General features: G+C 38.2%; 1 protein-coding gene across 1 annotated transcript in view; it reads right to left on the bottom strand.

The window, feature by feature from the left end:
- Positions 1–1,547: 1,547 nt before the first annotated feature.
- Positions 1,548–15,004, bottom strand: part of si:ch211-57n23.4 (immunoglobulin superfamily DCC subclass member 3) — a 56,965-nt gene continuing 43,508 nt past the window's right edge. Inside the window, exons 11-14 of the mRNA XM_057828114.1 lie at positions 10,680–10,793; positions 7,234–7,360; positions 7,043–7,157; positions 1,548–4,233 (exon numbers count right to left, since the gene is read on the bottom strand). Of these exons, the coding sequence (XP_057684097.1) occupies positions 4,156–4,233; positions 7,043–7,157; positions 7,234–7,360; positions 10,680–10,793 (434 nt within the window). The 3' untranslated portion in view covers positions 1,548–4,155. The remainder of the gene's footprint in view (positions 4,234–7,042; positions 7,158–7,233; positions 7,361–10,679; positions 10,794–15,004) is intronic.

Below are 15,004 nucleotides of genomic sequence, written 5' to 3' on the forward strand. Positions count from 1 at the left end.
AAAAAAATCGATTCAGAGATATATCGAGATGTTACATCACGCAATTCTTGTATCGATTCAAATTTCATCAGTAGCGATTTTTAAACGTGTGTTTTTTGTGGAAATAAACAATTCAGTGGCCACACTTGTACTCCTGTCCAGTAGTTGGCAGCATTGCCTTGCAGTCTGCTGAAGTAACAAAACAACATTAGACTAATTCGAGTATAGATTTGCGTACGTTGCCCTCTAGTGGTTGCTCGGATTAGTCCTTTTATAAGTCTGAAATGTGGGCTCATTTTGACTATGCAAAAACGGAGGCATGAAGAATTTAGAATCCTGCATTGAGGCCGGTTTGGTCTAAAGCACTAAAAAACATAAAATGTTATAATGAAAGCCATATAGTATTCACACATAAAAACATTTTTACTTGAGGGCTGGATGAGGTTTCAGGAATAAATTGGTATAAATGTACTTATTTACATTTTCATTTTTTCGAAAGTGATGTACAAATATCGCAATAATCGTCTTCAAGTGTAGTATTGGGATTAATCGGGATCGAATCGAATTATGACCTGTGGATTGTGATACGAATCGTATCGCCAGATATGAGGCTCTACACACCGCTAACAGCGAATGAGTTAATAAGGAGGTGACCGTAAAATTCCCCCAAACCAATAGGAAGTGACATTAAATCAACAAGAGGATGTCAACTGGAAATGCCCCAAAATCAAGGGGAAGCAGTCTAGAAATGGCCAAAAAAGCAACAGGAAATGATCATAAATTTACAGGAAATAAATATTAGGAAGTAGTATTAAAGTATCTTAAAACAGCATGAAATTGACGCAAAATGAACACGTTGCCTGCCATTGACAACGATAGACGTCTAGTTCATTTAAACTGGAAGGACTGGCTGTGAATGGTAATCTTTCAGTGCTATTGACGGCACTCGATATCCAATCCATTTTGACCAGGAGGGCGCGAATTAAAGAATGGAAATAGCCAAAAAATCAACAGGAAATGATCCAAATTTACAGGAAGTAACTTTAAGTAAATATTAGGAAGTAGTATTTAAGTACAGGTAGTCCCCCGAGTTCCGTTCCTACGCTGGTGACGTATCCCGAATTTCTACGTAAGTCGGTATTAACTCTTTAAGTACTCCAAAATAACTATCCAAAAAGTCAGAAAGTATTGTATTTTGTTTATTGGTGGAGAATACACTGCCCTCTGGTGGCAGCGTTGGGTCTGGCTGGACTGTTGTTCAATAATGCTTCCATATAGGAGAATTCAGACGTCTCACATGGATAATGGATAGCTGCGCTCTGGTTTAGCGCACATAAGGCCGTAAGTTATTTCAGCTAATATATGTTCCTCTATGCTTTTGTAATTAAGTTTACAGCCACAGAGAGAATTTTAAATATGTTAGCATTATTAGCATTTAAGCAAAATGACTTTTGTGAAGTAAACTTGGCTAATTTAATCAACTCAATTTATATATTTATCAGACTAGATGGACGTTTGAACACCAGTCATTTTGTGTCGAGTGTTTTATTGTTAAAATGCATGTCGTTTTGAACAGATGTGTGTTACAGCTTTACAAATCGTCAAAACTGAAGGAAGTAAAAAGCTTCAAAAAACGCAATTGCTCTGTTTGCTGTCTGTCAAGCTGAACAACGTTGAAAAAAAAAAAAACAACAACAAAAAGACTAGAGACATAATCGTGGACGAGACACCAGCGTCGCAAAGTCGAAATCGCGTAATTCGAGTATGTCGTAACCCTGGGACTACCTGTATCTTAAAATGACATGGAGGCGACGCAAAATGAACTCGTTGCCTGCCATTGACTACGATAGACATCTAGTTCACTTAAACTGAAAGGACTGGCTGTGCATGCTCATCTTTCAGTGGCATTGACGGCACTCGACGTCTAATCCATTTCACCTTGGAAAGGGGCAAATAAAGTACCCAGATAGCAGACCGACATTGAATAAACGTTGATTTTCCATCAAAATCATCAGTATGGTTGACATCGAAATTTTCGACAATAAACAATGTTGAATCAATGTTGCAAATACCGATGACACACGGCAGTGACGTTGAAACAACGTTGTTCTACAGTATGTCAGGCGTTAACATTGTTTTATAGTTGAACTAATGTTGACAAATAGTTGATACATGATTAAGCGGGAAATGTGATTGAAAAGTTGTTGAATTATGGATGAGCGGGAGTTTTGGTTGAAAAATAGTTGTTTTCTTGGTTGACCGGGAAGATAGCGACTCACTTCGAATGAACGCCTCTGGAAAGGCCTCATTTATGGATAGCCATATTTGAAGGTAAGCATGCTGCACTTTTTCAGAGCCTTTAACAGCAATGATTTATTCTGGTAAAAAGAACCTTGTTTGTCATTATTACTTGTTTAAAAATGCTTAAATCCCTGAATTCTTCATGGATATGGACGTAAGACAGTCTTAATTCTTGGTTAAAAGCAAAAAAAAAACAAAAACATGCAGTTAGCATTTATTTTATGTAAATTTGTCAAAGTATGATGCTAGTCTGTCAGTCAATGTGATGGCTGCCGTATGTAAACAAAGCTTTTCTAGTGAAAATTCTTGTGAATAAATGCTTAAATCCCTGAATTCTTTATAGATATGGACGTAAGACAGACTGAATTCTTGGTTAAAAGCCAAAAAAAAAAAAAAACACAACTTGCAATTAGCTTTTATTTTACGTAAATATGTCGAAGAACGATGCTGGTCTGTTAGTATATTTGGCGGCCGCCTTATGTAAACAGAGCTTTTCTGGAGAAAATTCTTGTGAGTAAATGCTTAAATTCCTGAATTCTTTATAGATATGGACGTAAGACAGTCTCGATTCTTGGCTAAAAGCGGAAAAAAACGTGCAGTTAGCATTTATTTTACATAAATATGTCGAAGAATGATGCTAGTCTGGTAGACAATGTGGTGGCAGCCTTACAACAAAGAGCTTTATACGTTGAAAATTCTTGTGAAAAAACAAAACATTTAATATTTACCTTGAATCCTTGAACAAATCACCCCTGAGACAATCCTTCCTGTTTGTATGCGGTACACCTTTCATACTTTTTCAACATAAATCCGGTGTTGGATCGCTGCATGTGTCTGACTGCGAAAAACTGAAGCGGATTGTGGGATGGCCCCCTACTTGAAGGCGTAGTGCTGTGAAGGTCGAATCTGACCCGTCAGTATCATTATGAAGTCTATGGTCCTAGGGTGAAAATGTGAAAATGGAATGGACGTCGAAGCCTGTCAATGGCAGCCACTGAGTTAACTTATTTGGCCCAAAATAAACTAATCAGTCCCCACATGAGATGTAATTGCCACAAATGTGCTCTGCGAACCAAAATGAGCTGGACACTCCTGATTTATTTTATTACAGATATTAAACGTTAAGTTAGGTATACTGAGTGATTCAACTGTATTTGGCTCTTATTTAAATCTTGATTTTACCCTTATTATAAAATTTAATGTGGTGTTTTAGTAGAGCTTAGAACGAATTAGTCGATTTATTTAAAACGCCATTCACTATACGAAAAAATCATGATATGAAAGCTACTCCGGAACGAATTATCTTTGTATCTTGAGGTACCGCTGTATTATTTAAAAATGGCTTCTGGTAGAGTGAAAGAATATCATGGCTTACAATGATACTCTGACCTCGATAAGGCTTTCGCAAAGGCCGCTATGTTTCTTCCCTTATTATTGCAGGCGAACTGAAGGCAATGTCAAGAGTTCTGTCACAACAAATCATTATCAGGTGTTAATATTTGGCTTAGTTTTGCATACACATTCGCATGCCGGGTGAGATCTGAGAAATATAAAACATTTTGGTTATAGGACAGTCTCCCGCTAGCATGCTAATGTGACGCACGTTTCGAAGCAGATCTGACGTGACAAGGCTCTTTGAAGGCTTTTTCAACATGCACGTATGCTTGTACACAGGCAATAAAGGCAATATGCTTTGGTATGACTTTGAGGTAGGGACATATTAGGAGGGGGTGTTAATATACCGTCGGTCCAGGGTGTTGCATTTTTTTATACTCGGGTTATAGCAGCAGTTTTTGTGTTCCCAAACTCGAGAGATGAGAAGGGGATGTTGCTAGGGGGGGAGGGGCGGGGTTTTAGGGGGGGGTTTGACCAGTGTTAGCCTGTGCCAGTGCCAGGAAGACCCGATGAGTGTTGCTCAATGACCACTTGGCATTGTGCCGGGGAAACCGCTTGCTGCTGACAGGAAAAAGATAAGAGGAGATAGGCAATTCATTAGAGGGAATTCAAGCATCTTTGTGACTTTTTCATGGTCGAAAGGGATGACAACTATAAGGTTAAATCTTTTGAATTATTTAGATTAAAGTTTGACAGCACTGATGTGTTAATACAACTCCAAGCAAAAAGTATGGAATCACCAGGCTAGGACGAGCACTCACTCAGACATTTTATCATGTAGAACAAACTCAGATAAAAAGCTTGAAAAAATAATGAATTCCAAAGTTCTAGCATCATCACCTTGTCAAGAGTCAAGAATCTGCATTGGACAAGGTGTCAAGAGTCAAGAATCTGCATTGGACAAGGTGATGATGCTGGAACTTTTGTTTGGTGTCGTTCCAGGGAGATTTACAAAGATGACTGCCTGAAGAAAACATCAAAATTCCCTCAGTCAGGGGTTAATTTGAGCCGGATCTTTCCGGAACAAGATCCGGCACCTCTTGATTTTGCCCTCCCTGTGTTCCGGGACTCATTTGGGCAGATCCGGCACCTCTCGTGCATAGAAAATAATTAAAATATAAAAACATTGTCGGAAAAGAAGGAGAGGAGTAGTTGATAAACAAAACAAAAACAAAATAACAGCGGACTGCCGCCACATTCGACCGCGAACTTTTGCTTCTCGCCCGTCTCCCCCTCGCTTCCTACTACTCACAGCTCTCCAGTCCCATTGTCTCTTAAACTGACTGCGTAGTGTCTTGTTTTGAGCTTTTTGTTGACAAACAGTACTGTGCAAAAGTTTTAGGCAGGACACCTGCCTAAAACCTTTGCACAGTACTGTATATTTTTATTATATTATGTATATACAGGATATACTGTATGTATATATTTTCCCCAAGTGGAAGTTTCCATGATCCTAATAAATTTGATAATTAAAAAAAATATATACAGTACTATGCAAAAGTTTTAGGCAGCCTAAAACTTTTGAACAGTACTGTAGATATCGAACCACGACGTACTGACAACTTTGCTACGAGCTAACAGCACGAACACAGCTTGGGGCTGTGCCTCGCTATCTCACTCACGCGTCACATGACCAAAACAACAGTAACGTTGTGTGCACGTCAGGGTGTCTCGGAAAACATTATATCAGAATATTACACATAGTTACGGACATTACAGTATGAAATAAAATTAACCCTAACCCTAACCCTATATGCATACATTAATTTACAGAACAAATCCCAATAATTGAATGTTGTTTATAAAAATTTAACGTCATTTGAAAGAGTTGGAGATTTGTTGATGCAATGAAAAGCTGGACCAACAAATCACGCCCCTGCCATAAGGAACACAGGAACACAGACTCACTCCCCCTTTTTCAATCCAAACTCAAAACTCACCTGTTCAGACTCGCATATCCATAATAATCCCTGACTTTCCTCATGTTTTACTGTTCTGCTAATTACTTTCATACATTAGTACAGTATTTTTATTGTTTTGAACGTTCTATACTTAATTATTTTTATCGGTTTTTAGTCTTTAATTTGTCTAATTGTTTTTTTTTAAATGATTGTACGGTGACCTTGAATGCAAGAAAGGCGACTTCAAATAAAATGTATTATTATTATCATTATGATTATAAAAGAAAAAAAAACTTTTTGAATTTGCGACATCTGGGGAGTAAGCAGACAGCATCAAACGGTATTTCAACATGCGAAAAAGACAGTTGCATTTACTGACTTTTTTCAAAAAGAAGGAAGATGGTTCAAAATGAGTCAGAAAAGCACAAAGAAAAGAAATAAAAAAAGAAAAGTCCCACAGCATGGCAAGTGGGCATTTGCGTTTTTTTTTTTTTCCCAGCACAATTTTCTGTGTATGTTCCGGGACCTGTGCCCATGTCGTCATCCCTGCGCTGTCATATGTACTTTGCGTTCCGGTACTTTATGATTGACAAATTATGCACTGCCCTTAGTCCTTGATGATATGGGGCTGCATGTCAGGCTAAGGCACTGGGGAGATGGCTGTGGTTAAATCTTCAATACATGCACAAGTTTACATTGAAATTTTAGACGGCTTTCTTATCCCTTCAATTGAAAATATGTTTGTCATTTTCCAAGATGACAATGCATCATGCCACAGAGCTAAAACTGTTAAAGCATTTCTTGGAGAGAGACTCATCCAGTCAATGTCATGGCCTGAAAATAGCCCAGACTTCAACCCTATTGAAAACCTGTGGTGGAAATTGAAAAAAAAAAAAAAAAGGTCCACAGCAAGGCTCCGACCTGCAAGGATGATCTGGCAACTGCAATCAAAGAGAGTTGGCACCAAATTGATGACGAATACTCATGAAGTTCATGCCTCAGAGACTGCAAGCTGTTAAAAAAGCCACAGGTGGTGCTACTAAATACTACAGATGTGTTTTGATTGTTATTTCTTTGCTTGTTTCTCATGATTCCATATTTTTTTCCTCAGAATAGAGTGATTCCATATACATTTCCCTGCACTTGCTCTATAAAAGTAACATTTACTGACCACCACAATGTTTTTATTCGTTTCTTTGTTTCTTGTGTTTCTGAATTCTAAAGAGTTGCAGTTTTGAACAAATTCATTATTTTTTCAAGCTTTTTATCTGAGTTTGTTCTACATGATAACATGTCTGAATGAGTGCTCGTCCGAGACTGGTGATTCCATACTTTTTGCTAGGGGTTGTAGGTGCCTTAAAAAAGTATTTCACACAGAATACCACAATTTAGGGGCAGCTCTATTTGAATGGCGATATACGCTGGACAAAACACATCTGCAACATGTTGCTCTTGTTTTTGACTACCTGCGGCACCGGCTCCATCCTAGGACGGTTTGTTGCCTCCTTGTGGATGCCATTGTGTCCTGTGTTGTCATTTGGTACAGACCAGCTGTCCTGAGTCCCTTTACCGCAAAACAGACTGCAAACACATTCCCAGATGAATATGAAATTTGACCCAAACATCCATTTCAATCTCACACATAACTGTCGCTTACCTGCGGCGATATCCAAACATGAGAAAAATGACGCAGAAGATAATACAGGCCGTACCAATGTGAATGCCGATAACAATGCTGCCCAGAGAGGCTTCTCCGTCCCTGCACTGACACGGTGAGTTCTCGCCTGTGGATTTTATATTGCAGACACAGTTACTATACAGAACTGTTTAGCAATGACTGAATTAGTTTCATTTCACCGGCTAAAATGATATGGACCTCAAATGCCTTAACACAAACTCTAAAACATGATAAGTCATTTCAACTCATAGTTTAATCAAACAATGGAAAAATTCATTCACAGTAACTTGGACAACTTAAGTATTAAATATGTACAGTGTATTTGATTGGGCTAGTCAACCTGGGTGTTTAGCTTAACTGTCTGCTTGCTATGCCGCCACAGTGGTGGCCTAGTTTAAATCCTGCTTGGAACAAATTATTACATACTGTACGCAGGGGTTAAAGTGGCCCGGAGCCCTCCAGAGTCGAGCTCCACCTCCACAGTCAAAAAAACAAATGATTCATAATTCAATTCAAATTGTCACTAGAGCCCATAGACTGTACTAGTCCTTCTAAAAAAATTAGCATATTTTAATAAAGTTCATTATTTTCTGTAATGTACTGATGACTGTCATCTATTTTAAATTAATTACACAGAACTGAAGTAGTTCAAGCCTTTTATTGTTTTAATATTGATGATTTTGGTAAAAAAGTCAAGAAAAAACAAAAATCCCTATCTCAAAAAATTAGCATATTTCATCCGACCAATACAAAAAAAGTGTTTTTCAATACAAAAAAGTCAACCTTCAATTAGTTATATCAGCTATGCACTCAATACTTGGTCAGAAATCCTTTTGCAGAAATGACTGCTTCAATGTGGCTTGGCATGGGGGCAATCAGCCTGTGGCACTGCTGAGGTGTTATGGAGGCCCAGGATGCTTCGATAGCAGCCTTAAGCTCATCCACAGTGTTGGGTCTGGTGTCTCTCAACTTCCTCTTCACAATATCCCACAGATCCTCGATGGGGTTCAGGTCAGGAGAGTTGGCAGGCCAATTGAGCACAGTAATGCCATGGTCAGTAAACCATTTACCAGTGGTTTTGGCACTGTGAGCAGGTGCCAGGTCATGCTGGAAAAAAATAAATCTTCATCTCCATAAAGATTTTCAGCAGATGGAATCACAAAGTGCTCCAAAACCTCCTGATAGGTAGCTGCATTGACCCTGCCCTTGATAAAACACAGTAGACAAACACCAGCAGCTGACATGGCACCCCAGACCATCACTGACAGTGGGTACTTGACACTGGACTTCAGGCATTTTGGCATTTGCTTCTCCCCAGTCTTCCTCCAAACTCTGGCACCTTGATTTCCGAATGACAAGCAAAATTTGCTTTCATCTGAAAAAAAGCACTTCGGACCACTGAGCAACAGTCCAATGCTGCGTCTCTGTAGCCCATGTCAGGCGCTTCTGCCGCTGTTTCACACACGCCTGTGCACTGTGGTTCTGGATGTTTCTACTCCAGACTCAGTCCACTGTTTCTGCAGGTCCTCCAAGGTCTGGAATCGGAACTTCTCCACAATCTTTCTCAGGGTGCGGTCACCTCTTCTGGTTGCGCAGTGTTTCCTGCCACACTTTTTTCTTCCAACAGACTTCCCACTGAAGCGCCTTGATACAGCACTCTGGAAACAGCTTATTCCCTCAGAAATTTCTTTCTGTGTCTTAGCCTCTTGCTTGAGGGTGCCTTCTGGACAGCAGTCAGGTCGGCAGTCATTCCCATGATTGCAGTTTTGAGTAATGAACCAGGCTGGGAGTTTTTAAAAGCCTCAGGAATCTTTCGCAGGGGTTTTGAGTTCATTCGTTGATTCAGATGATTAGGTTAGTAGCTTCTTTAGAGTACCTTTTCATGATATGCTAATTTTTTGAGTTAGGGATTTTTGGTTTTTCTTGACTTTTTTGCCAAAATCATCAATATTAAAACAATAAAAGGCTTGAACTACTTCAGTTGTGTGTAATTAATCTAAAATATATGAAAGTCTAATGTTTATCAGTACACTACAGAAAATAATGAACTTTATCACAATATGCGAATTTTTTGAGAAAGACTAGTATATAAAGGTAGCGCCGTAGAATAGATATCATTCTAGCATGCAGAGTCTGCATGGCTCTCTCATATGTAAGCGCTGACATGCCCAACAAATCAGAGAGCAGCATCACCCTCTGCTTGCTCCGTCTTTTTTAAGACAAAGCATCTATCGAGTCAGTCAAATCACCGGTGTTTGCAGGGTTTCTCCCATTAATAAAAGATTGTGGCGCACCACCACACCAATATAAAAACCACCACATCTTACGAATGAATTTTATTTTGTTTTTTTTAAATTCTTTTTAAGATTTAAAGATACATTCTAATTTATCATGTGTATGATTTTAATAATACGTCTAAATGAATATATACAATGAATCACAAAAGTGTGTACACCCCTCGCATTTCTGCAGATATTTAATTATATCTTTTCATGGGATAACACTGACAAAATGACACTCTGACAATGAAAAGTAATCTGTGTGCAGCTTATATAATAGAGTTAATTTATTTTCCCCTCACAATATAGCCATTTATATCCAAACCCCCTGGCAACAAAAGTGAGTACACCCCATAGAAACTACGTACATCCCTAAATGTCCAAATTGAGTACTGCTTGTCATTTTCCCTCCAAAATGTTATGTGACTCATTACAGGAGTGATGTCAGCATTGCTGCAGAGATTGAAGAGATGGGTGGTCAGCCTGTTAGTGCTCAGACCATAAATCAAATTGGTGTGCATGGGTGTCACCCCAGGAGGAATCCTCTTCTAAAGACGGTTCACAAGAAAGCCCGCCCGTCTCATCGGACCATAGGACATGGATCCAGTAATCCATGTGCTTTGTTGACATGTCTTCCGCAAACGTTTGTGGGCAAAAAATTAAAATTTTTAAATGAATAGCTGCTTGAGATGATATGCCGTGTTTAATGGCAAAATATTAATGGTTATCTCAGTTAGCTTAAAAGTAGAGGCTGTGGCTGTGAATGACAATTGTTTATTGATTGTTATGAATGTTGTGAACCTAATCTAAGTGTTAATGTCTTATAAATTTGTTGTTAAAGATGGAGGAGAAAAAAGAAAGGCAAAAAACGAAATTTTGTTTCACTCACCTGTCACCCACTTTGTCCAAGTCGCTGTGTTACGCTTTCAGTTTGCTTTTTCTTTGAGATAGTTAACCACGTTTAGATGGTTAGATGTGTGTTTTTCCTGTTTATCCGGATTGTATGCCTCTTTACAGAATACATATACGTAATTTTCCCTATTGTGCCGAAACACTGAATTTTAGGGCTCCCCCACCTGTCAAGTCCCACTTTAACCACTGACTGTGTGTACTCAAAAGTACGATATAATGTGTGATCCCACTTACCAGTGTTTTGGGCAGTGGTGCCTTCATCTGCCAATGAGACAAGTCTCTTAGAGCAGTCACTCTCCCCATTTCCATTGTAGGCCACCAGTTTGACTTCATACACTGCACCTGGTTCTAAAATAGAAGGAACAGGAATAGCAAGTGAGTTTGTGTTAGAATGCAATCAATTTACTTCTGCTGGTATTGCAAGATTTGCCCTTTAATCATAACCCTGCAGTCATGTTCACAGTAATGAATTTAGTCTATTTAAAGGTACCCCCCAAAAGGTCTATTTAAGTACCAAGATAAATCAAAACCAGGCGTTTCGGTATTAAAACAAGTTCTATTGTTGAGCAATAAAGGTTGATAAATCTATATCCAGTGGAGGATCAAGTGCTCACTTTTTTTCACTCAAGTGAAAGTACAAAAGTACTTGCTTTAAAATTTACTTTACAAGTAAAAACTAAAAGTATTTTCTACCGATGCAAAAATGTAATATATGTATATACCTTATTGGCCCAAATATAAGATGGTGTTTTTTGCATTGAAATAAGAGTGAAAAAGAGGGGGTCTTCTTATATCCGCTGTCTTGACATTATATGCATTCACGACGCTAGATAGCGCCAGATATCATTGAAGCGATGTTCTGTCATGACATATCTCAGCTACTCTCCCCATTCACGACGCTAGATGGCGCCAGATATCATTGAAGCGATGTTCTATCATGATAGGTCTCAGTTTCTCTCAAGTTTAACCAGTTTGCAATTTTTTATTACAATGTTTTTCCTTATTTAGATTTGTTTCAAGCCTACAGTTACAGTTAGACTTCACTTTGATGGATAATGCAGTTATTGCAATTTTGTTGTTTTATCACAATAGATTGTTTTATTTACATTTCAAAAACCAGAAGCCATTCATTTACGAATGTGATTGCACTTTAGTTTACATATGTAAATGTTCAGATATTAAGATTTGAATAAGGCAAAATAACATGTTTTTCTTTCAAATATATTGTTATAATCAGGGGTGCACATAATTTTTTTGCCCAGGTTCTCAGAGGAGGACCTGGAGATGTGACTTGGTCCTCATTGAGCTTGAGAGCCGACCCGCCTGATGCGATAAATTTATGACAAGCTTCACTTAGAGCCAACTAACTTTAATTAATTATATTAACAATTAATGCTTGATTAAAATCAACTGGCACAACAAAATTGCCATTACTTTGAAGTGAAATGTAAAGAAATAAAAAGCACCTATTCAAAATAAAGGGCATTATGCGGCTCCCACATTAACTCCAAGCCCTTTTAAAAGTGGGATGTCCTCCTCATAAGACCTCATTGAACGTGCATGTTTAGCTTTGTAAAATGCGAGCAAAAACACGTTTGTCAGTGCATTTCGCTGTTCATTACCTTTATTCCACCACTTGTCCATAGGGCGAGTGGGGTCCTGTTTGACATCGATAGTTTGCGTAATTGCCACATGCGCTCTGTTTTTTCGTGCTTTTCAAAGTTTGGATGGCTGAAATTCTTTGACCCAACATAAAATGCGCTGCTCTTATCGGCGACATTGGGATTCTCACGGCACATTTTGTACCGCATTTCGGTGCAAGCATCATTTGCTTCTAGCCATGGTACATCCTGTAGCCACTTTTCAGCAAAAGTCCTTTTTTTCGGTAGCTCCGGTGATGTCTCTGTCGTCTGTCTGTCTTTTGACGGGGGTGGGGGAACACGGAAGTAATTACTCAGTGTGGCCTGCCTCTTCGACATTTTGAGAAGTTATTTTCTCGTGTCCGCCGCAAATACAGTGGTCAGCCATCGGTACGCAAAAGCGTATCTAAGCCGTTGAGGGCCAGTGCGTTTGTCTATGTCTAGTACGCATGCGCGCATGCGGACCACTTATGTGCACCCCTGGTTATAATCATTTGTTTCAGATGTACCGTAATTATTTTCTGCATAAAAATTAATTTGGTGTTCAAAAAGTCTTTTTTTCAAACTTGAGTCTTGAAAAAGAGGGGGTCGTCCAATAATCAGGGCCGTCTTGTATTCGGGCCAATACGTGATATGGCGGAAACACAGACAAGACTGAAAAAGCAGTTTCCCTCTCTTGCACCCTTTAAAATAAACTGCTGTATTTTAAGCCAAAAGAACTGTTGTGTTTGATAGAACAATATGTCTATATCCTGCCATAGCAGATTCATGGCGCATTAAGCCCCTGAACTATTTTTAAGTTGTCCGTTTTACCCTGGAAACCCTCGTTTTACAGACACCGTGCAACCGCTTTTGTTTCAACCCAGCCATAAAAAGAAGATAAGTTATTATGTTTATTATTCAAAACATCTGTCATTTTTAGCTTAGAATCATTAATTGATGTCTAATATTTCGTTAAAAAAAAAAAGAAAAGTTAAAAAATTATTCACTCGCATATTTAAAACTTTTAAATAAATTACGTCACAATGAAAAAAATTGTGTCTGTAAATAAGTCACAGATATCTACCTCATAACTATCGCTTAATTGTATTTTTTTTTGGTTTTGTTACTGTCGCATTTTCCCCGATATGTTCGATGATAAATAATCGATCCAAACAAAGAAAAATTGAAAAAGAAAAAACATTTAGAAGGGTAAATATATGAAAAAGAACATCTCGACCACTACTTGATGTCTGGGATTTCTGCATCACGACCCTTGTTATATTACCGTGTTTCACCCATAAAATCTCCCAAAAATCCGGCTGTGGCCATTCACATCTGTGTCTTGACACTCGGTGATACATGCTACATGGAGTTTTTGGATCGAAGCAAGGTAAGTACGTGATAATTTCTCATTAAAATCATGGCGTCTTGAATTATGCTCTTTCATGCTCTCACCTCCAGTTATGGTTTTGCTGTTTTAATTTTTTTTTTTTTTTTTTAATGCCCTCCTGTTCAAAATTTTTCTTCCCCCAGAAAACTGAGATTTTAAGCTTTCCAATAATGTATCACACATGCATATATAACAATTTTGAAATTTGGCCAAATTGGGGGTCTCAGAACGGAACTTCACATCACCTGAGTGTTTTCCGCCATGTATATAAACTCCAAAAATTAGCTTAACGGCGGATTGCAAGCAACCGCCAGGTGCATACCGCCACCTACTGAGTGTGCAGCACCTCTATGAAGGCCGCTGCTCTCACTGTTGGTTATTATTGGTCAATATCTTGTTCACCTGCCTATTCTTGCTTGTACTTGTGTTGCTGCCTTTAGTGCTCGATTAAAGTATATTTGCAAAGGTCTTATTGATTGCGCGGAGGCATGAAAACGAAACTATCACTTCACAATGAGCAACAACAAAAAACAAAAAAATTAACATGTAACGCAGGCGATAATTTGAAAAGTATTGGAGTAAAAAGTACAGATATGGGCTGTAAAATGTAGTGAAGTAAAAGTAAACAGTACCACTTTGTATTTGTACACAAATAAAGTACAGATATACTCGAGTACAGTAACAAGGTACTTTTACTTTGTTACAGTCCACCACTGTCTATATACATGTCATATAAATTACAAAAATACAGAATATCAGAAACTATAGCTTTAATTTGACTACTATTTGGAATCTGCACACTAGTAAAGATCTAACTAAAAAAATAAACAAATAAGTAGTGCTTGTGAAACACAATGATTAAATAGTATTAGCCGTTTTTTTCATAAATAATAATGATAAATGTATTATAAAAGTTATAACAAGGTTTAACCAACTTAAAGGAACAACTCAACCAAACAGTAAAGTGTCACATCACCCCATTAAATGTATTGATCCACTGACACTCAAATGATGAGTCCCCTTTCATTCTCCAGAGCATCTTTCAACATTCTATAATTTAACAATATTGATTCCTGACCGGAGACGACAGTGTATCCATGAATTCATGCTATCAATTTGAGGCACATTCCATTATTCACTTCTGTCATAATCCCTGGCCTCATTTTTAGACTGGTTGAGATCAATTAGAGGGTAAAGTGAGGCGGAAATGTCCATGCGTGTGTAATATTGCTGCCAGTGAGTCTATAATCAAATAACAAGAGGCTGCACAGTGCAGCACATATGATTTTTCCTATGTTGTCTTGTTGTTATGGTAACTAATAGTTCTTCATTGTGAACAGAAGAAGGAATCAGTGAAAAAAATCATGTTAATGTTATTTAATAGGATTTATTCATTCGTCTTATTTTTTGCAGTTGGTCGCAGCGACACATGCAGCGATCCAACGCCGGATTTATGTTGAAAAAGTACAAAAGCTGTACCGCATACAAACAGGAAGGATTGTCTCAGCAGTGATGTGTTTGAGGATTAAAGGTAATTATTATATTTT

The sequence above is a fragment of the Corythoichthys intestinalis genome, chromosome 22 (assembly GCF_030265065.1).
Source record: "Corythoichthys intestinalis isolate RoL2023-P3 chromosome 22, ASM3026506v1, whole genome shotgun sequence".
Taxonomy (NCBI): Eukaryota; Metazoa; Chordata; class Actinopteri; order Syngnathiformes; family Syngnathidae; genus Corythoichthys; species Corythoichthys intestinalis.